Below are 23,684 nucleotides of genomic sequence, written 5' to 3' on the forward strand. Positions count from 1 at the left end.
CAGAACAAGATGTGCTCAAGGTGAACCTGAGTAGGAACCCCGGTAAGACACCAAGCGACTCCATAATATACCCACCACTAACATTCTGGCCGGCTGACGGAGTCTATTGGACAAGAATTCCTCCTATAAATACGTGGATGCCCCAAGAAAAATCCCAAGTTTATTGTTCATAGCCGTGGTGTTCGTGAGTGTTAATTTTCCAAGTCTCAAACTTTTTCGACAAATAGTGGGTGTGATAATGAGGTTCACATTTTGCACTTTTGTATGCTTAACCAGTGTCATCTCTGCCTTGGGTCAGAGTCTTCGTAAGTAACATTCAGCTGATGGCATTTAAACTTTATTTACTGAATTATCTCGTGATCTAATGGTCAAAAAGTGTGAAAAGTGTTTCGTGATCATCTAAAATTAAAGTGATGTTTGCAATCGCCTTTCACGGTTGTGGATTTCTTTTGTGGTTAATAATTTGCATATAGTTGATAAGTTCAATAAATAAAGTTCTTAATGACTCAATTTGTATTCAAAAGATTTTTTTTAAAGTAAATACGAAGACCGGTAGTATTTATCTGAAGAGTATTATGAGCTTAAAAAACTAAGAATAAGATGGAGCAATGCAAATAAGATTCAATAAGCGAATAAGGGCAGAAGCATATCAATCGTCAAATACATACCGTTACGGTCAAAGACCCTTGAATATTTTTTTTCTAAAATTTTCGACACTTTTATCAGAATACCTGAAGAAACTTGCAATCATAAAGTTAGTCCATTTCAAAATCGATTTGATATACGAGCGCAAATGAATATTTTGATCTTGCCCTTTAACTCTTTTAAAAACTAAAGAAACTTATGCTACAGTACGAAAAATAAACGTCTTTAATAAAGTAATTATAGTAAATTTATTTAAATTAAATTTATCCCAAAAGTTCTTTGAATTATGAATTTCTATTATATTTAATTAATATTGTAAAAATAAATTTAAAATTTACATAAATTAATAATAAGATTATTATTTTTATCGTCTTGATTAGTCTTCAGTTTATTCCGAGAAATAAATACAGAAAAGTAATTTTTAAAAAATAAAAATAGGAATTCCGTATAACACGGAATTCCGGATAAATTAATTTGGAAGTTTGGGTATTGATAATCTGGTAATCACTAAGTAATTATACAATTCAACTCTGATGCTTATTTGATTGACTTTTATCAAGTTTAAGAAAGTTATTCAAACTTTTACAACTCTCAGTTGATTTATTCGGAATTCTGCGTAGTCTGGAATTTTTAATTATATCCTATTACGTCTTTGATTATTCTAAATACATAAAGCAGAAACAGTATCATCTAAAATAGATAGATAGATACAGATCTTTTTATATAACTATCTAAATATCTATCCATTTTTTTAGCTCGTTGGAAAGATCTTGGAATTTCTGATAAATCTGAACTGGTTGAAATCGATTATGAAGATTATGAATTGAAACTTTTACATTATTGAACCATATTTGAAATACTAGAATGTTCATATACTATTTATTTCAATTTTAAATTGACCCAATATTCAAAAAAGATTAGTTTTCGTATTTAGAAATTAGTAATATTTTACGACTTTGCGACAATATGTTTCTATTTTGAGGTCTTTGGCAAATTATATTTAATTAGCAATGTGTTTTGGTTTCGATTAGGTGAATACTTCGTAGATCTATAAAAATTCCGTTAAATAATATTGGTTAATGGTTTTTAAGATCAAATTTTAAGAAGTCTTTAGAGTCTAGAGAGCACATTTTAAAACCGATTGGGAAGTATATGAGTTTGTTGGAAAGGTGTTGGAATTCCTGACAAGTTTGAATCAATTTCAACCGATTTTGAACCGGTATTCAAATGATTATAAACCTATATTCAATTTTTATCGGAAATGCATTGTACATCAATGACAATTTTGAGGCGATTTACAAATTTTAAAATCGGACAATTCCGGATTTAAAACCATATTGTTTCATTTTTTTTCTTTTAATTTTCTCCAAGTGAAGCAAAGTAGGGGAAACTGGGGTACCACCAAACACTAATTTTTATTTCTAAACTACTTGGGCTATCTCGACCATTCCTTCAGTAGACAAGCATCCCTATAGCGCCTATAAATTCCTATCGGTCTTAACCTCTGAAGTCGAATATCCGATTAAAAAATCGCAGTGTTTGGTGGTGCCCTAGTTTCCCCTATTCAATTGTCGTATCTGACAGCATTTGTTAATAAAGAAAGAAATAGAACAAGTTCGTAATAATTTTTTCTGGTTTAGCTGATGGAATCACACCGTGCAGAGAAGGTGATCCACAGAGGAATGACTGCATCCAGGAGCAACTTCAGAGGCTCCTGCCTATGATGAAAAATGGAATTGAAAGCTTGGGTATCGCATCAATTGATCCAATCCCCTTCGATGGTCTACCGTTTGAGTACAAAGCTGGCCAGACCCAGCTGACATTCACCCTGAAGAAAGGCAGATGTACGGGCTTCGGTGATACCCAAATCAAGAAAGTGCGCTCTCAGATCACAGATGACGAATGGAAATTCCACATTGATGTTCTCGTGCCAAGAGTCTATATCGAGGCTAAGTATCGAGGACACGGAATAATTAACGCAATGAGTTTGGGCTCAAAGGGTGACTTCAATGTAACAGCCAGTGAGTTTGAGGAATGTTTTGTACGAATTTTCTCCCAAATGCTAATGACCTGAAAATTTTCTCTGTAGCTGGTTTATCGGGGACGATGAAAATTCGCGCAAAGAAGGAGAACATTGATGGTGAGGACTACATAAGGGTCAATCATATTGAATTGGTGCCAAAAGTAAAGACACTCCGAACCTACATTGAGGGCCTTGTGCCAGATCCTGAGCTCAATAGGATTGCCCTGGAATTTGTCAATGAGTACATTGCCCAGAATCGGAATGATCTGCTGAGGGAGACAAAACGGTTCTTTGACCCTCTTCTAACGCCTGTCGCCAACAGCATTACACTTCGCATTCCAGCACGAAATCTCCTACTCTAGTCCAGTCTGTCTGTAAGTCCTTATTGTAAAAAGAAAAATAAATTCACATGGGTCAGAGGAAAGGCTGAATCATCTCATCGCTCTCAACATTCCAATTGCTCGATGGTTCTTTTGCCCATGAGAATTCTCCATGTATATTTTCCTTAAATAAAGTCTAAGAATGAGTGATAAGAATTTGGATTATTTTGCACGAATTCTGGGTCAATTGCTACTGCTTTAACTTTGACATTGTGTATCAATATTTAAAGCTTGAAGTAGACAGTTATTGACAAGTTATTAAATATATTGTTATTTATATGAATAAAATATTTCTAAATAAAATTCTTGAACTGTTTCTCACAGTAATAGAGGCATATTTGGTATTTATTTTGAAAAGTATTTGGAAAAAGAAGTGATTGCAGACTTGCGTAGATCTTCTATCAATTGCTATTTCAACCAATTTACCCTTTTAATTCAGCTTTGAATTGGGTTTAGGGGCAGCTATCAAAATATCAAAGCTATAAGCAAAATATCAAATTTGATTAGAAAAATTCAATTTAGGTAAGCAACAAAAAAACAATTTTGATTTGCACGGCTCCAGCATTTCAGGTCATAAAAATTTTATTAAGTCAAAATTCACATGCCTTTCTTTCCTAAAAGTTTTATATATGTCTATCTCTTTTTACATTCTTTATTCTTTTAAAGAACACACCAAATTGAATTTAGTTCATTCTAATGTTGAGTCCGACAGATTGGAATAGACTTATGCAAAAATTCTAATTCGGCCAACAGACAAAAACATTTCAGTAATGGCTCCGGCACACCTTTTAGATCAGGAAAATTTCATAAAGTCAAAATTCACATCCTGTTCTTACTTCAAAGCTTTGTATATGTCTATTCCACTCTTTCGTACCCTTCTTCTTCTTTTAAACGTCAGACCAAATTAAATTTAGTTTAGTCCAATTTTGAGACTGAAAGAATGAGATAGACTTATGCAAATCTTTTGAGATAGAAAGGGACGTTAATTTTTGGCTTAATGAATTTATACCGAGCTAAAAGGTGTGCCAGAGCCATAACTATAAAACCAAATTAGGTCAGTAAAAATCAATTTTGATCAAAGATAAAATCAAATTTTGTGAATTAGCAAGAAAAATTAATTTGAACAGCAAGAAAATAGTTTTTCAGCATTTTGGTAAGTGAAATAACAAATTCGGTCCGAGTATTTCAATTTGGGTTAATAGTAAATTCAATTTGATCACCATGAAATCTAATTTGGTCAGTAAAACAATTCAGGAAATAAAACACCAATTTTGATCAGTAAAAAAATCCAGTTCTATTTGTAAAAAAAAATATTTTCAACTCAGCAAATTGAAATTAGTTCAATCAAATTTTGATTTCGAGAGAACGGAATAAATATATGAAAATCGTTTGAAAAAGAAAGAAATTATAATCTTAATTACATGATTCAACGAAATTTTCCTGTTGTAAAAGATGTGCCAGAAACATAAAAAAAACTTCAGTTAGAGCAATAGAAAATTTGGTTTGAAAAATTCAATTTTGTCAGTAAAAAAGCAATTTAGGTCAGTAAGAATTTAGTTTGATAAAAAATCTAGCTTTATCAGTAGACAAAAAGTTTTCATTAGTAAAACAAGTCAGTTTGAATAAGAATTTTGATTTAAAAAAGAAAAATAATTTCAATAAGTAAAAAATGTAAAATTCGTTTGAAAAAATCAATTTTTCTCAGTACAAAATAGAAAATTTAGATCGGTAAAAAATTATCTTAGTTCTTATGGCCCGGCACATCTTTTAGATCGATAAAATTTCATAAAATAAAATTTTTTGTCGATCTCATTGTTTCGCACTTTAAATTCAATTGAGCTAAATCGAATTTGAAGTTATGTTCAAAAGAAGAAGAAGAGTGCGAAAGAATGAGACAGACACATCCAAAGCGCGTGAGAAAGGAAGGGATTCGAATTTCGACTTCATGAAATTTTCCTGATCTAAAAGATGTTGCGGAGCCAATAGTTAATAAAATTAATTTGGTTTATACTTGTTGTTTGAACTCTTTGCTGATCTAATTTACCATTTTTCTGATTAAATACATTTTGTAACTAACCAAATTTGTTTTTTCATAACTGACCAAATTTGAATTTTTATAGCTCCTGTATATCTTTTATATCAGGAAAATTTCATGAAGTCGAAATTCGAATCCCTTTCTTTCTCACACGTTTTTTATATGTCTATCTCATTCATTCGTACTCTTCTTTTATTGTAAACATCACATCAAATTCAATTTAGATCAATTTAAAGGGGTGTCAATTTTGATTATGGTTCCGGTACATCTTTTAGATCAGGAAAATTTCATAAAGTCAGAATTGAAATCCCTCTCTTAAAAGCTTTGCATATATGTCTATCCCAGAGGCGTGCAAAAAACGTTGAAACCGAATTAACGTCAAAATAAGTTTGTTATAGTAGCGTTTTGACCATTGCATTGACGTACATATTTCATTTGAAGTTTATTCGGTTTCAACGGTTGTTGAACGCCTCTGGTCTATCCTACTCCTTGAACTCTTCTTCTTCTTTTGAACATCATACCAAATTAAATTTAGGTCAGTCCAATTTTGAGACCGAAAGAGTAGGATAGACTTATGCAAATAGTTTTTGAGAGAAAGCGATGCGAATTTTGATTTCATTGAATTATACAGAGCTATAAGATGTGCCGAAGGTATTACTGACTAAATTTAGTATACAAGATATTGTTTCATTTTCAGTATAGGGGGGGGGAGGGGGCGAGTAGAGCAGTATCACCCATGCAATAAATTCGGAAATACACATTTTGTACATATTCAGACGGAAAAAACCCAGCGATTCTTATTTCTTTAGCAAATAAGTCTTGAAAAAATCCACTGCGTAAAACTGCCCCAGCATCTCCTAATCCCATTCAGTCACTGAATTTCCATTTTGTACCACTGTAACATTTCATAATTTCAAATAAGAAATTGTAAGAAAGTTCATGAGGAAAATTGTGAATATCTAATCAATGCTCATAAGTGTTCTCATATGTGAAATGCGTGGGTAAAAAGGTGAAGGAATATAGTTAGAAGCTGATCTGAGAGTGTTTAATTATCATTTCTGAGAATCACTTTTGCAGTCGAGTCATGATTAATCAAAGCAATTAATTTATCAAGTGACGCGTTCTATTTGTATCTTTCACGTGCTTCCTGAGGAATGTGAAGAGTCAGGGTCTGTTTTATTTGCCAAAGGATGCCCTTACTCCAAAGTTTCTTATGGTAATGTTCTCTGTAATTACAGTCAAGATGATGCTCATCCCCCTTGAAGATGAGGTGTTTTCTTCCTCTGCCAGCAAACCCTTCTCTGTTGATAAATTTTCCTATTTCCATCACTTATGCCACTTGATATTTTGCAGCTTCTGTACATAAACAATGAGTAATTTGAATAATTGAATTCATCGCAAGAAAAAAACCGCAAAAGAAATGCGTAGTTGTTGTATTGAGCTAATAATTTTTATTCCTTTGAAGCACCTTGCAAATCTCATCAAGTCTCCCCCAACGCCAAAGATTTAGGACCGTGACACAGTGAGCACATAAAAGATTTATTATCTTATCATACTGCCGGGTAAGTATCTCTCCAGCATCATCTCCCAAACTCCGCAGAGCGCAGGAAAAAAAAGATCTTCCCTCAAGTTCATGCTCGACACAATTACTTTGCCATTCGTCTTTGGGGTAATTCCGACAAGCCGGCTCTCTGGGTACAAGATGTGCTCGAGACAAGGACTTGGGGGCATGGGTGACGGAGTCAGAAAATTAGATATTAATTCACCATCATATTCGATGAAATGAAAACCCATTTGGGATTACGGCCCCTTGCTCCTTCAACATGGAATTGCTTTTAATTTCTGCTTGAGCAACAAATGCGATAAACACACGGCAGGCAGTTAAATGGTATTTTCGGATTTGTCACTGTGCACTTAATATGGAAAAGTGAGGGCAATGCCATCACAATTTTCCACCCCTCGAGACCAAGAGAAGCTCCAGATTACTGACGCAATCATTTCCCATACTAGAGATCTTACTTCCACCCGAAAAGAGAAGAAAAAGGAAGATTCTCACTGAGCTTGGGATGAGGCATAAATTTATGGAGGGTACAGCCCGAGCATCTGATCCCAATGAAATTGATCAAATTTGAATTTCTCATGCGAAAATACGAGTATATTTGCCTCAGTGAGGAATAGGGTGTCGTGCTTTTGGCAATCTTAAAAACATAAATTAGTTGTAATCGTTGGAGAGAAAATTTAGTTGAACGTACTAAGATATTAGTAGGTATTACTTGCAAGTTGATTGAAGTCAAACTGAAGTTACCTCAGGATTAAAACAATTTTTTAATCTTGACCAGAGCTTTCGGTCTCGACGTAGATCTTCTTCAGAGGTCCATATCGCTACTGAAAACTCTAGGCAAGACCAAAAAAGTGTTTCTTGAGTGACAACTTTTTCATTAATGAATTGTGGAGATACTCCCTTTCAAGAAAATTTGGACAATCTTTATTGTTTCGGATGCGTAATATATTTAACTAGACAGGGATTCCGGAAATCGTCGGGGGCACAATTCATTCAGGGAAAGCTTATCAAATTTTTTCAAAGATTGTAGTTTGGTCTTTAAAGCTTCATAAGTGATTAAGTCTTTGAAATTTTCGCCAAGATTCATTTATTTATTGCGTCAAGATTTTTGCAGAATATGTAGAGACAAATTTTCTCAAATTTGTTTATTTTTGTAACTCTTTCAGAGAGGTATCTTTAGAGGAATTCTGTAACAATAAGACAATGTCATATGACAAATTTTAAATTTTTTAACGAGGTGGGGATTTCAGTAATCGTCGGGAAAATACAATTCACTCAGGGAAAATTAATCAACTTCTTCCAGAGCTTTCGGCTCGATCTCGAAGCCTTCATCAGTAGTCAAGTGTTTCAAATGTTCTCTGGGATTCGTTTATTAATTGGGTCAGGATGTTCACAGGGAATGGGGGCACTTTTTTACAATATTCTAGAATTTCTCTAATACCGTCTTTCACAATTTTCTTCACTTTTCTTCTTTCTTGGGCTTTTCCGAACTATCTAGCAGCTTGTCTTTGTCCGCACAAATATTTAAAAAAAAAACATTTTTTTAATCAATATTTCAAAATTTTTAAGTAGTAAATTTGCGATAATTAACAAAAAATTTTCTCATATCACTTATTAAACGTTTCATAGAGCTGATTGCCCTGGCTATCCGATAAGCACCAAGATTTAAATTTTGTCCTACTTTCGAATTTACCATGAATATTCGTCATATGACATTGTCATATAGTTGCAAAATTCCCTTCCTGAAAGCTTGGCTTTGTTCGCACTGAACTCTTGACCAGTCAGATATGCCTAAGCCTGATATGGATTAGCCATATGGCATAAGGTGGTTCATTTGATCAGAAGACCCGATGCCGGCTGAATTCTCGAAAGTCAAAATCCTGTAAGTCAAAATCCTGAATTCCAAAATCGTTCAGTAACGAATCGCAATTCCGAAAGCAAAATTCAGAATCCCGAATGTCAAAATACTGGAGGGGCGAAATCCCGAAAAGCCGAAATCCCGATTTTGGCTTTTCGGGATTTCGACCTATTCGGGATTTGGCTTTCGAAATTTTTAGGATTTTGGCTTTCAGAATTCTGGCTTTTCGGGATTACGGCCTTCGGGATTTTGGCTTTCAGGATTCTGGCTCTCGGGATATTGATCGGGACCTCTGATGACCGTATAAGTAACCTTAGAACATTTTATCAATTCTAAAACAGTTTTAACTGTGTTCTAGCTCCGGAGATCACATTACTCCTCTTAAAAAGGTATTTGTTGGAAAATACCTACCATCATTGTTTCAAATGCGTGCCATTATTTTTATTAATAAAGTAGTTTCGACTGGAATCTCCGAATATTTGGATTTCCTCTTGAGAAGGGGGGTTCGGCCAAGTTCCGAAGATTTGTTGTGCCTAGTAGTCCGATTTTGATGATTTTAAGTGGTTCAGATAGCACGTAACCAGATTTAATTAGTTTCCAAAAATAAATATCAGCATTTATGTTTTAAGGAAAAGGGATTAAGATGAGGACCTGTTTTTTTTTTTAATTTTCTTAAGAAGATTTCGAAAAGCTTTCTGTTAAAAGTTTACAATAAATTAATTTTCAAGTCGTTTTTTTGATGATATCAATTTATTTTTTAACGCGAAAACACTCCACAAAAATTCTAGTGGAAATTCTGATAAAAGAAATATTTTTTTTCATGTTTAAAATCAATTATTTAATTAAAGCTTCTCCTTAATTTTCAAAATTTTTTTTTCAAAAATTGAATTCTGACCCCATTTTGATTATTTTGAGGACTGATGTGGAAAGCTTTGTAGTTAGATATTTCCAAAACCTATTCCATAGTGACATTTAACAGGGCGTCCCGGGATTATGCAATCACATCTATGCATTTTTGCCTATCACTAGGAGCTCATTTGTGAAATAATTTTTGATATACCCTGAAATATATGCAATTTTCTTGAGGCGGTACACTCAGTCTCGGCATTATGCACTTCGGAATTATGCACCTGACGGAATTATGCACATACATTTATGCAAGTTTGCCTACCATTGGGAGTCAATTTTTGAAATCATTTTTGAAATACGCCAAGATGTATACTACTTTGCGACGCGGGAAATTTGAAAACACTGTGCTTTTTTTAGAATAAAATTTTAATTTCTTTTAATTGAGAAAAATTATTTAAATATTCTATCAATTTATTGAAGTATCTGACCAAAAAGGAGTGTTTTTAATGAATTTCTTTTAAGCAGTTTTGACTTTGTTTTGACTACTTTTACTCCGCACGAAATTCGTTCTACGGCAGATTAATTCAAAAGAAATCGCTTGCGGGTATGCAAAATTTTCTCGATGCATAAAGCCATTTCGCGCTTTTTTTCGGTCCCGAAAATGTGCATAATCCGTGGACTGGGTGTAAATTGGAAATGTGAAACTTATGAATCGTTGGCGCTGACAATAGCCCAATAAATTGGCACCAATAATATTTTGCATATTTTACGTCGTTTCCGTAACTTATTCAAAACAAGTCTCCTGAAAGTATGCAAAATTCCTACATGCATAAAGCCGCTTCACGCGCTTCTTCTCGGCCCCGAAAATATGGATTATCCCGGTACCCCCTGTAGCTGTTCCTATTGTTCAAAAATTATCAGAACACAGAATACCGCATTGAATTACTAAAAGAATCATACATTTGGAATCATTAAAATCACATGGAATAAACGGAATATGGACACATATTTTCGATCTTGAGTAACCCCTTAGTTGGATTAAACTTTGACTGGGTTAGCAATTGTGAAGTGGATTGCACGGTACATTTAATTGATACTTTAGTAAATGTTACGAAAGCTAAGTAGCATATGCTTAACAAGTAGATTAATGAATTCTTAGAAGCATTTTAATTGTAAAATGCCGAACAATAGCACGGAATGGTGCTTTAAGTTTAAATAACAAATTTTCTAACCTTATTGACCATCTTTTTCTTTGATATTCACTGTAGCCTGTGTAAAATCCTAATGATTAATATAATATAATAATAATGCTGGCACAACATTCCATGAAGGAACTAGGTCTTCCAACAAGGGGATTTCTAGACATGCATTATTATTTTTTCTTGTTCCGGATGAGGTTGTCAGTCCCATAGCCGTTGGAATCAAGTACAGTGAAGCCCACTGGATGCAATTCGAACACTTTTAATGCCAAAAAAATACCTGTTGACCTAAAGGGGATTCGAACCCGGGACACTTGCATCATAGAGGTAGTGCTCTACCACTTGACCCATTGAGTGCCCAATGATTATTGAGTGCTCTAATGATTATCATACTGAAAAAGACAAAACATTAGTCAAATGAACAAATGTTGTCTTTCAGTGAAGCTTCTCTGTATCGGTTCCCATATAAATCAACCACCCTCTGCAGAGGAACTTCCACTGAAATGCTGAATTATCCAAAATCGTAAAGAAGTATATTTTGTGAGAGTGGAACGGTCTTGGCGTTTACCCATCGTCACTAAATAAAAACCATTTCTGCGTAAACAAGCCTGAGATTTTTGATCCCCAAACTTTTACTATCACTCCACATAATCACCATCCAAAGTGGATCCCTTGTGAATATCTTTGGCTCTAATGTGATACCATTTTTCAGTGGTTGGGATTGTGCATGGAAATGTGCTAGAATGTTTGTTGTGAAGAATGTCTCAGTGGCCAATAAATCATGATGAGATGAAAAAAATGCCACTGGGCTTAAGGCAATAATATTTGAGTATTTGAGCTTTTGCCGGAGAGTTCATTGGCATCGGGCTTTTGGGTGAAAGAACCCACAAATGCTTTTGCCGGTTAATGTTTCGTGTTGGAGCATAGGAAAAAGTAAGAGAGTGGGAGAGAGGGTTTTTCACGATTGGGCATTAGTCTTTTCGTTGATGGTAAGACTTTTTATGACCAAACAGGGACTTTTATTTTCTTCATTCATTTCCTCTTTCTCATGGCACAAGAAATTCAGAAAAACAACCACAAGTCCCAAAAGCTCTGGGGTAAGACCCCTTCTCATCCTAACACCAGTAATTAATGAAACATTCACTCTCTGGGTATCAACTGGGAAATTTCTTTGGCAGTTAGAGATTGTGGGTGTGAAAATTGAATTTATCCCTAACTTCAAAGTATACGGTGCTCAAGAGCTGATTGATTCCTATTCACATTGGGTTTATTGGATGCGTCACGAGTCCATGAGCGTTAAAAGCTTCCCACCTGGGGGTAAAAAGGGATGCTGCCCTTCCTTTGATATAGCTTGGAATCGTTATCTCGTTTGTTTGGTAAGAGCACGTGCCCCAAACCCATGGGAAGCTCAATGACGACGTTGTCCAAAGATGACGCCATCAATCGAGATACAATTTTTCTTCCATCCTGTGTGTCAATCACGCACAAACCCTCAATCCAGTGTCTGGCAGGAGATGCCAAAGTGCCAAGAGAGATGGAGGGAAATTGGACTAAATAAATAAAGGTCAGGATAATACTGTGTCTTCTTCGTCTTCGTTTTTCCTCAATTTCAACATTGAGATTTAGCCCAAAGGGGTTAGTCTTGTTACTTAATATTTGCCAATAGTAAACTCATTCTCATCTCTCAATTGCGATTCATTTTATCTCCTGGGTTCACCCTTTTCATCTCAGGGATTAACATAAAGCCACCGTTAAAGCTTTTGCTATTCAGGCGAATAAATTAAGGTATATTATTTACGAAGAAGTAAATCTGACAAATCTGACGCAATCTCTCAAACTATTTGAATAGCAAAAGAATTTTAAAAGCATCCGCAATTCATTGATTAACAGAAATGCAAATAGATTTTAATGCGGTTGCAAAGCATCTCAGCTCTGCCGAATGCTCAAACGGAACGAACTTATCACTTTCTACTTTATATAGGGTGAAAGGAACACCTATTGACACTTTAAGAACTCGTGTCAGGGTTTATTAACACCCTACTCTGTACCAATTGGAATACGAAATTCGAACACTTATCCTTATCGAAAAACGCAGATTAATGAAAAAAAAACGTTATATTACTTAGATTTTATTGGTTGCATTAAATAAATTTCAACATTTTGACAAAAGTGTCAATAGGGGTTCCCTGTCGAAGAGGTGATCCTTCGACCCTAATTGTAAAAAGTTTTTTTATAATAACTAGATGATATTCCCTAGGACAGCTATGCAAGCCATTGTAGGGAGGCATCGTTCGATGGCCTAAGATAAAAATCAGCCAGTGTAGGCTCCTAACTGGGTTGTCCTACGCCCGCGATCTCGATTAGAATAAACGGTAGAAAATGAATGAATGGATAAATTGATATTTTATTATACAACTTAATTAACATTGTTAAAAAGATAATACTTTTTCTGATTTGATCTTAAAGAACTTGCTGTTTGAAGGAAACTTAAGAAATATTTGCTTATTGGCTTGTGTAACGGCTTATCATCCTGCCTGACCAGGTAAGCCTGAATTAACTCCTATCTTTCATACCTTACTTTTAAGAAGTTCCCATACAAAATACCCCTTATGTGGAAAGCGCTGTTTTATGTTCATGGTGGTGAATAGTGGAACTACGAAAATTATGTTGCCGGCCGTGTTTCTCAGCTGTCAGTAACAAAATAGAATATTTTCCAAATCATGTTATTTGTTTTCAAAGTAATTCAAAGATTCTTAGTAATTTTATGGGATTTGAGTGATTTTATTAATAATAATGCGACACTGTGTTTCGTGGAGGGAAAAGTGTAGTGATAACATTGAACAAATTACAACCTTAAAATACATGTTTTTTTTATTTCTTTTCGTGAGTATTTTAAGGAGACAATTTTTTACGCAATGATTTTCTCTTTTCTAAAGTGTTTAATCGTTAATACCAGTTAAATAAAAAAAATCATTATCCTTGTAGCTTCTGTCGTTTGTATAATATTTGGAAGTGAAATCAGGATGTGCATTTGACAGTTTCATTCGTCCGCTATTGATCTACGTAGCAAAATCCAGTCCTTAATTCAGGCCTACCACTCGTATCGTGCCGATGAGGGCTAAAAAAGTGTCTAAAGCTGGGTACTAACTAATGGTTCAACGGGTTCAACGCTGGGCCCCCTTACCCTGGGTCAGACGGGTATTGATTCTATGGTATATTTTTCTTGACGGGGTCTTCTTACGTTTTTTTGTTTTTCTTTTTTTTGAATAATACACTTTCGCTTCAGATTTTCTTGAAGCACTTAATTGCAAAATATAATATTTTTCTTCTCCCAGAGCAATGGCATTTTTTCTTATTTTGAAGTCAATAACAGCCCAACTAACTCGTATTGGCCCAAGATAACCAGATAGTTAATGGAGTTCCTATCTGTGTCGTCATCCTTGACCAGGCGTCTGCAGTTCAGAACAGCGTTCTAGTAATGAACGACCAGGGTTAAGTGACCATGAACCCAAACATCCCCTACCGTCCACACGACTTCAAATTTGCTAGTATTGTACAACTCGAGTTCCTTCCTCAGAAGAGACATCAAATGAGTTGGGACTAACTGGTGAACAGATACAATGAACTCATGGACCGCGTCACAGACGCATCAACAACGCTTTTGTCCCAACTGACTACAGTGGAGCACGTGGAACTACGGCACAGCTAGTTCGTAGTTAAGTGTCATCAATGCGTCACAATGATGTTTGGTCCACAAGAGAAGTTGATGACGATGCTCTTCAATTTGGTGGAGTCTTCCGATTCAGTTCCGGTGACTATCTAGGGCAGAGGTGTTCAAGAACCGTTTGAAACCAAACAAACGTCAAATGAAACTTGTACGTCAATGGTCAAAATTTCCGTCAAATCATTGCTCTACCTGCCGATTTTACTCGTAGGTTTTTTGAATGTTAACGGTATATTCTAGTACACTCAGAGAAAATCTATAGATTTTCGGCAGAATTTCTGCCTGAAAATCTGTAGATTTTCGGCAGAAATTCTTCCGAAAATCTGCAGATTCTCGGCAGAATTTCTGCATAGTCTCCATTTTCTCAACAAAAATATTGTTGATTTATCAAGAAACTGCAGCAGTTACAAAGAAAATGGTATGCTTTGCTAAACAAGCATTACCGATTAAACATTTTAGATGAGTAAAAAGATTCAAGACAAAAATACTAATTTGTTAAAAATGGTCCATGAAATGATACAAAAACACGAAATTTTGGTCGACACTCTGCTTAAAGTTTTCACTTCAATATTCTCTACTTATAACACGGCGTCGCAGAATTCTTTATTTTATATAAACACTGTGATATCACCAAGAATAACTCTATTGAATTTTGCAAATAAAAATGAAAAATATTCCATCTTTTCAGACACAGCTGTCTGGAAAGCCTGGAATGTAGAAAAAAAATCTACAGAAAATCGGCAAAATATCTATAGAAATTCGTCAGAGTATGAACCAGGATTCGTCAGAAAATCTGCAAAAATTTCTGACGAATTTTGTCCCAAGCCCAAATAAAATTCGTAGAAATATCTACAGATTTATCGGCAGATTTTCAGCAGAGATGTAGATATTTTCTGCGGAAATCTGCAAGATATCTGACGAAATTATTTGACGGGAAAAGAATGAAGTGTCAAAGTTTAAGTTAAATTAAGTTACTTGTATCCCTAGAAATGTTTTGCCGAATTTATCAAATTTATCCTTTCTGTCAGCAAAAACAAAGCTTCGATTGACCCAATTTCCAAGTGAAAAAAATAAGATAAAGAGCTTTGTAGAGGAAATTGAAAGACAAATTTGGCGCAAGATACGTCATACTAAATTCCAAACATTCAAAGTCATTTCCGAGAGTATAATAATAACTTGCCTCGGCATCTAAGGACAATTCCATTGTCTTATGATATCCTCTACAATATGTATGAAGGTAAAGCAAATTGTTATGAGGCCTTTATTATTATTTTGTAAACCTCTCCTCGCACCATTCCAACCATTCATGGATCCTATTGAAGTTGCAGAATTCCATAATACTGAGTAACGAGGACCCTGATAACCGGGACTAACCCCTTTGAAAACGAACCCTCTCTCTCTCCGGTGGGAAAATTGCGAATGCTGATACATTTCTCTTGTTTTATAGCGCTATGAACAGGGAGGACTTTAGGACTAACCACGGTATTTTCTTGGGTTTTTCAGCACCATTATATGAAAGATTAATGTGTCTCTGTGCGTAAAGTCATAAATATTTCCGTTGGTATTTTGTCCCAAGCGCGTGGCATTGGATCAACAAAGTTCCAAAGTATGTACATATATATAGCATTTATCTCCCATTGGGGGATGAGTTTTTCTTCCAAAGAACGAGAGAAAATGGTGATTTGCTACGTTGAGGCGGGAGTAAGTTGAATTTATTTTTTCATGTCGAAGAAGAAAATGTGTTTGGGAACATTCCATGGTTTTATTCTCAGTGTAAATCTTTCTCAACCTGAATTACGAGATTCGGTATTATGCTCCTTCTGGTCCAAATCCCACCGACAAGTACAAGCTCCATCGTCCATAAATTGCGTTTGTTATATCAAGAAGAATTATCTCCCATTTTTATGGATATAAATGCGGTGAAAATTGAATTTTCACCCAACCACCCCAATTCTTGGAATTCGGCCTAAAGGATGATATTTCCTCCCAGACTAAAATTGTTTGGCTAGATAGACCAAAATTTGGGTCAGAGGTCGATTATTGTCTTTGTTCGACGACACGGCAAACAATTATCTGTCCAAACGGGCGTGTTACAGAGGGGTGGTCATGGAGGAAAATCAAGTCGACAGGATGCTTAATTTTCCCATCCCCGAGAATAATCCATTGTTAGTCAAATTCTCAGCGTGGGTTTTCCGCATGAAAATTGGCCTGAGAAAGCTCTTTTTACCTTCACTTCCACACCTTTTTTTTGTAGCTGTATATCATTTATTTCCACGAGGAAGAGATTTCCTCTTTTCTTTTGGAAAAATATATATTCACCAGAAAATGGAAAATTACATGAGTCATTGTTGAAACAGAGTCCAAAAACCGGGGAGGGATGGAAAATGTTAACGAGACGAGTCTTTTGTGTATAAATTCTTTCTTTTACGCTGGCAGGAAATCATTTCCCGGGAGGGATGAGCCAGCTAATGTTTAAGGTATCTGTCATACCTCTGTCACAATAAAACGGTAGGATAAAATTAAATTTTTTACCACGTTTTTTTTTCTGTAGTCTTCCGACAGGGAACAGGGATGTAGAAAAAATGTTCCCTGTGTGGTCATATATAGTAGCTTGCGGTTAGAGTAGGATTCTAGACACGTTTTCTCAGACTTTTTTTCGAGTCATTTCCAAGAAAAAGGTATAAAACTTTGAAATAAGGCTGTATCAGCTTGTTGTAAGTGAGATTCTTGGTTTTGTTCAGCAATAATCTTTCGAAGAGACAAATGCCACTTCAAAACCAAGCCGAAGGTATTCGAAAGTCAACCGAAAAGCGAAAGTGGAAGTTCACATCCCCATAGCAAAATTCCGCGGAAATTCCAGTGGAAAACTTGCGTCCAAATTGCAAAATTCGCCGGAATTTGACGCAAAAATTCCACTAAGTTTTCCTATGGAATTTGGATCCAGAAATTCCATTGGATTCATAGTGGTCCATGGAATTTTCTAGTACGATATGCTGGAATTCCGGCGTTAAATTCCGCGGAGTTCCGTGGAACATTTATATGGATACTCACAAATGAAACGTCCGCGGGATAAGCTGGAAAAATCATATGGAAATTTCCACTATCTTTCCATAGGGTTTTATATGGTTTTTTCCACTTTTTTCTCAAATGTCAAAAAAATAAAATGGTGTTGTGACAACGTGGATAATTTGTTTCCAAACCTTCCGCAAACATTTTTTAGTAATTTATGTGGCAATTATGATATAATTAATTATGCGATGCTGCGTTTCGTGTAGATAATAGTGAAGTGATTACATTAAATAGGCCGCCAACCTAAAATAATACTGTTTTTATGCCATTTAATAAATATTTTCAGAAAAATTATTTTTTTTATAAAATATTATTTTATTGCTCAAAGTGTTAATTCGTTATTGCTGGTTTAGTAAAACATATTATAATCCTCGTAATCTTTGCTATTTCTTTAATATTCGGAAGTAAAATCATGAGGTGCATGTGACAGCTTCATTTTTTCTCCATTTTATTTTGGTGAAAAAATCCATATAAATTCCACGAGCATTTCCACGGATGTATTCTATATAAAAAATCCAGCATAAATCCATTAAATTTTCCTTGGAACGTATTATGGAAAATTCCTATGGAATTTTTTAAGGAAAAATAGTGGAAAATTCCGAGGAATTTTTCGCTTATTATTCCTATTCCACTTTCTTTTGCTATGGGGATACTCGTCGTTGTAGCGTTGGCTGTTGTTCCATTTCGAATTTTCGGTATTTTTGACGTTCTTGTCACTTGGAATTGACAACAATGTCAACAACAGCGTAAACGTTTTTTTTGGCTATGGATCCGAGTGAGTCCGTCAGCATAAACGTAAAAAGAAAAGAAGAAGCGTATACGTTTGCTACTAAAGTGAAATTTTCATACAGTTTTGTGAAGCTCGTCAGTTTAAATTTTCTAATTTCCAACGGGTCTTAGCTGAGATTCTTTACAATCTCGGCTTTTGTGGTCACAGGTGAAATCCGATCTTGTCAGAACGGGCCCAAGTTTTGAATTTACAATTTACACGTTTCAACACTCATAGATCTTGAATATCATATGCGCTAAAAATCAATTTTCGTGAACCTCCCTCCGTTCCGTCCGGAGAACAAACGCTTCTGGAGAGAACGAACAGAAATATCGACAAGAAGTTTTTCTGCAAAGGTTAAATGTCAATAAGTGGCTACAAGTTAGTGATGTCAGACCTACCACTCCATCTTCGATTTATTAACCGATTTCAATGAACTTTTTTTTCTTTTGTTGGCTTTCCCCACTCAGACTATTTAAAATAGAAAATGACCAGTTGTTATTGATCGTGTCGAGGCCTAAAATTAAGTTGATCTTTCCCAAAATCGGGCTACGTAAATGTCAAGCGGACTTGCCGACATCAAATCCCCTGTTCTGTATGAGGCAGGGGACAACGTACAAACACACAAGTGGGGGGGTGGTTTGGATCACCTCGCAGTCATAAAGGATGTCAAATTCAGAGAATCCTCATAGCCATCTGTTGTCTTTCGAGCGCGTTACGACACTTCTCAAACGATTGAGAGACTTCCATGTCTTCCAGTCTTGGTCCCCACCAGGAGGAAGACCTTCCCTTATTTCGACAAAATCTGGTGGAAAGACTTCCTTCCACATATGAGGCCTGGCCTCCTCCGGAGATTGGTTAAGTGGTTTGGCAGAATGGCAAAAGCTCTTGCGAGACTTCAGTCTTACTCTTGGTTTTTTGTGACCATGGAGAACATGTTTCGGTTCAGAAAGAACCTTGGACATCTCTCCAGAGTTTGTCCACCGGAGTGTTTTTTAAGCACCCTGTTATAATACGCGCGGAATCGTTAAGTACGATGTCGACTTGCTTAGTGTGCGCGGATATCTCCCATACTTCAGCTACATACTTTGCTACGGAGAAAGATAGGGCAAGTGCAGAGGTACGCATCAGTTTTGGCTGAGCACCCCACTGAGTGTTGACGAGTTTCTAGTATTTTACAAAATACGCAAAAAAATGAACTGAAGTTGTGAAGTCAACAGAGTTTCAGCGCGGCTCGCACGCGCTCTAGCGGAAAGCGAGATAAGTAGAACAACTTAAACTGTCAAAACTATTTTCTGAAAAATCCAATGTGGAATGAACGTGCAAAAAATGAAGAGAAAGTAAAAAAAGTTAATAAAAGCATTCATATCAAGTTAAATTTCGTTGTTTGATTACCTTAGTGATAAAAAGTGAACTTTCAAGTCCGGATAGGACAAGTTATACTAAATCTTGGTAACTACCCTCCAGGTAACTAGAGGATTTTATGTGTTTTTACTGCTAAAGGGGTTCCCTATAATGATTGCCTCTGGTTAAACCCTCAGATATTTGACAATAGTGTTCGTCAAATGGATGTCTTCTTGTCAAATAAAAGAAGACTCCAATTTTCTCCAGACCCTTCGACTTCGGTATGAGTCTTTCTCTGTGGGTCAACTAAAATCCTCTAAATGATTGGGAATTGTTTCTTCGTTTGGAAGATTTCAATTTACCCACTGAGGAAGACCCATACCGAGGATCGAAAGCTCTGGAGAAAATGAATATTTTTGAATAATACAGATGACAGTTCTTCCACGAATGATGATTTTAATGAATTAAAGTATTACAAAATAACAAATATCGGTTGGGAATGCCCCTATGCATTGCACACGATTTATCCATTGGAGTTGTATTCAATCAATACAATCAAGCGACAGTGAAATCAGAAATCCTCGAGATGTCCTACAGTGAATTTTGAGCCTCATCGAAAGATTAGATTTTCTCTGCCGATTGCAATACCTGTGGTCATTGAGAATTTTCCCTCTGCAGCTTCCCCAAGAAATTCTTGATTTTGTCAAATGTACAAAATGAGCAGGAAGGGGGCGTTTTATACCCTTTTTTGTGATCCCCCACGCCTACAGATTAACAAATATATTATTTTCTGAGAAAAAACCACCCACTCGGCGATATGGGATTAAGGGATTAGACTAATTTTCCTGGGATTCAAATGGTTTTTGCGTGTCCAAAAGCAAAGTGAAAACCATGAGATGGGAAACCATCCCCAACGGTGATGAATTGCAAAAGATTTCGCCAATTCAATTCTCGAAACACCTGCTTCAGCAATCAAAAGAAATTAAATTGAAAGAAATCGATGGTCATGAGCGTGGGATTTCACCAAATGGATTTTCATTTTTCAATCCAGCCAATGCGTTTCCATATCACTCAGTCCCTAATCTTGGGAGATTTTTTCCTGGGAAAATGTGTCGAAGAAAAAAGAATCCCACTCAATGAAATTGTGAAATTGAGATTCATTGACAAAGTTTAGTAATAAACATTCTCTAGCAACTTTATCGTCTATCCATGTGAAAAGGATAGGAAGTCGGAGAGATTGAAGCTCAACAAGAGGAGAAAAAACTTTATCGACAGTGTCGTATCTTTTGCGTGCTCCTGGGGAATTTGCCATCCACTTCAATATCCGCAATGTGTCCCCGGAAAGGCAGAGATATGCTCTTGGCGGAAGTGGCGATGATGAGGCTGAAGCTTGGGGTTATCACTTCTCTAGCCTATGCTCTCATAAGGGGTGATATCTTCAGAACAATTTAGTTAACAACTTATTTCAAGCTCCTTTCAATTTTTTTATCGTTTGGGATAAAGTGCTTGAAGCCCTATACAGAACGAAGGAAATTGCTGGCAAAGCTAATAAAATTAGACGCTTTTTTTAATTAGCGAATTTTATTTCTTTATCAAGTTGATAAAAAACTTTCCCGGAGCTCAAAAAATAATGGATCCATAATAGACTACGTCGTATTTTTCCATTAAATGACGTCAAAGCTTTGGTTTATATCTCATTGTTTTGGCGCTTTTTGGCAAGGTTTGTATTTTCAAGCGAAGATGTTCCTAAAGCTGGAGCTTTTTTTCTTCACGTACTTTACACAAATGCAATGGATTGGAATCACAGATCTCAATGTGTCAAGGATAAGGCACATCACCTTTTGACTGAAGCACCTGATGTTGTAGCAAGATGGGAAGAGTACTTTCGAGACCCTAAGTCAAGTTATTGAACGTAACCAGTCACAACTAGTTACTGATTGCTGACTATTTCGTTTGGCGATTGCTTGGTTATGTTACAACCCAATTATCTCGTACAACACACCATTTTGTATTATTCCAGCCAGGACACCTTTTCTTTTTTTAAACAGCGAGGCAAAATTATCCTTATAAAATATATTAAGCTGTAACCAGTCAAAAACTTAACTAGTTACGATCGTGAATTTGGATTTTGTTGTACGCAAGCGATAGACAGTCAGAGACGGTTGGGGTACTATTAGCTGCAGACGATCAGGAGGAGGACGGTCCGTCTTAGTAAGGGTAATATTAAGCTGTAGACAGTCAAAAACTTAACTGGTTACGATCGTAATTTGGATTTTGTTGTACGCAAACGATGGACAGTCAGAGACGGTTGGGGTACTATTAGCTGCAGACGATCAGGAGGAGGACGGTCCGTCTTAGTAAGGGTAATATTAAGCTGTAGACAGTCAAAAACTTAACTGGTTACGATCGTAATTTGGATTTTGTTGTACGCAAACGATGGACAGTCAGATAAGGTTGGGGTACTACTAGCTGCGGACGATCAGAAAGAGGACGGTCCGTCTTGGCAAGGGCAATCTGCTCCTTGAGGAACCACAAAGCTCCAGGTGAAAACAACATTCTGTAAACTACCGGTTGGATTCTTAGGTTATCTAGATTGAGAGGGAATAGGCTCTTTTTCAAGGCAACTAGTTGACACACTTTCTAGCATCCAGCCAGATTCGCCCAAGAGATACTAGTCCACATGTCCTTGTTCCGGTGGCAGCCAAAATCCCGAAAGCCAAAATCCCGAAAGCCAAAATCCCGAACGCCAAAATCCCGAAAAGGCCAAAATCCCGAAAGCCAAAATCCCGAAAGCCAAAATCCCGAATTTTAAAAATCCTGAAATTGATGAAATTATATGGAGGAAAATGTTTAGAATAATTTCCTAAAACTCAGAAGATTTCCCTTTGCCTCCAGCAAGCGTGGGTACAATCGTGGGAGTAGCAGTGACACTTTTAAGAATTCGATATTTTGGCTTTCGGGATTTTGGCCCATTCGGGATTTTGGCTTTCGGGATTTTGGCGTTCGGGATTTTGGCTTTCGGGATTTTGGCGTTCGGGATTTTGACCGGGACCCCCTTGTTCTATGTCGTTCTAGACCGGACAGACTCTCTCGGCCTTCAATCTATAGGTACAGTGACAAAGACCCGGAAAGCAATGATACCACATCGGCTTCGAAGCGGTCCAGGAACGGATTTGAATAGTAACGTTTATAACAGCCAGGATTTGTTCAAACGAATATAATTCATTTTTAGTAGGTTTATAGTCCTTGCAGAGTTGGTAAATCGCTTCGACGGTCACGGTCTATTCCGTAAAATACAAGAAACGGAGCAGATACCAAAAGACTGGAACGTATCATGTACGATGACTTAGCATAACGATTGTAAAGCGGTCTTCCGACTAGAGGCTTTGCCCAGTTCCTGAAGATCTCAAAATCCTAAATAGCAACGAATTTTATTGCTTTTTTAGAATCTAATAGGTCATTCATTATTAAAAGACCAATTCTAAGTTAAATTCATCCAAAAATATTGATTGATAGGGAATTATAGCAATAAAGCCGAATGTCTAAGCCTTAAGTTTGAAGGTCATATCGACGGTTCATTTCCATACTATTCTATCTCAAAATGACAACTTTTCAGGAGAGCCATTTGAAGTTGGCAATTTCCTATGCTGCCCGTGTAATTTTTTTCGAAAAAATTGAATATCTCGTTACCCGAACTCCGGATGACCACCAAATTCTAAACAATTGTAGATCTCGATCCCAGGAACAACATATCTCTCGGAGTAATATAATTCTAAGTCGACTTAGAATAGTATGGAATGGAGCCGTCGATATAAGGCAGAGGTGAGTAAAGACCGTTTGAAACCGAACAAACGTCAAATGAAAATTGTACGTCAATGGTTAGAACGCTACTTGGACGAACTTGTTTAGACGTTTATTCGTTTTAAACGTTCTTTGCATACTCCTTCTGTAAGGATAAGGTATATAGGAGGGTTGCGTTCTTGGATACTGTGTACAAGGTCCTAGCAAGGTCGATCTTGAGTAGGCTGAAGTCATATGTGTCGCCATAGTCATTGCCATAGAAGCCATAGTTGTTGGAGAGTACCAACGCTTTGGAGATCCACAACTGATCAGCTCTTCAGTATTTGCCAAATACTGGAAGAATGCTGGGAGCACAGCTGTTCGTGGATTTCAGATAGGCCTATAACACGATCGATAGAGGGACTCTATGGAGTGCCATGCATGCGGG

General features: G+C 36.3%; 2 protein-coding genes across 2 annotated transcripts in view; one reads left to right on the forward strand and one right to left on the reverse strand.

Annotated features, from left to right (window-relative positions):
* The window catches only part of LOC129810185 (diacylglycerol kinase eta), a 157,607-nt gene that overhangs the window by 53,898 nt on the left and 80,025 nt on the right, over positions 1 to 23,684 (reverse strand). The gene's annotated exons all lie outside the window — the stretch shown is intronic.
* Positions 74 to 3,351, forward strand: LOC129810196 (uncharacterized). Its single transcript, XM_055860520.1, has 3 exons — positions 74 to 305; positions 2,286 to 2,666; positions 2,735 to 3,351. The coding sequence occupies exons 1-3, from the start codon at positions 239 to 241 to the stop codon at positions 3,028 to 3,030; spliced, it is 744 nt and encodes a 247-aa protein (XP_055716495.1). The 5' UTR covers positions 74 to 238; the 3' UTR covers positions 3,031 to 3,351.

This window comes from Phlebotomus papatasi, chromosome 1, assembly GCF_024763615.1.
Source record: "Phlebotomus papatasi isolate M1 chromosome 1, Ppap_2.1, whole genome shotgun sequence".
Lineage (NCBI taxonomy): Eukaryota > Metazoa > Arthropoda > Insecta > Diptera > Psychodidae > Phlebotomus > Phlebotomus papatasi.

What these genes read in the sequence shown, in the direction of transcription:
- LOC129810196 (XM_055860520.1), top strand. Translation starts at nt 239, where the DNA reads ATGAGGTTCACATTTTGCACTTTTGTATGCTTAACCAGTGTCATCTCT. An exon ending in TGCCTTGGGTCAGAGTCTTC is followed by an intron (nt 306 to 2,285) that starts GTAAGTAACATT and finishes TTTCTGGTTTAG; the next exon opens with CTGATGGAATCACACCGTGC. An exon ending in TGACTTCAATGTAACAGCCA is followed by an intron (nt 2,667 to 2,734) that starts GTGAGTTTGAGG and finishes TTTTCTCTGTAG; the next exon opens with CTGGTTTATCGGGGACGATG.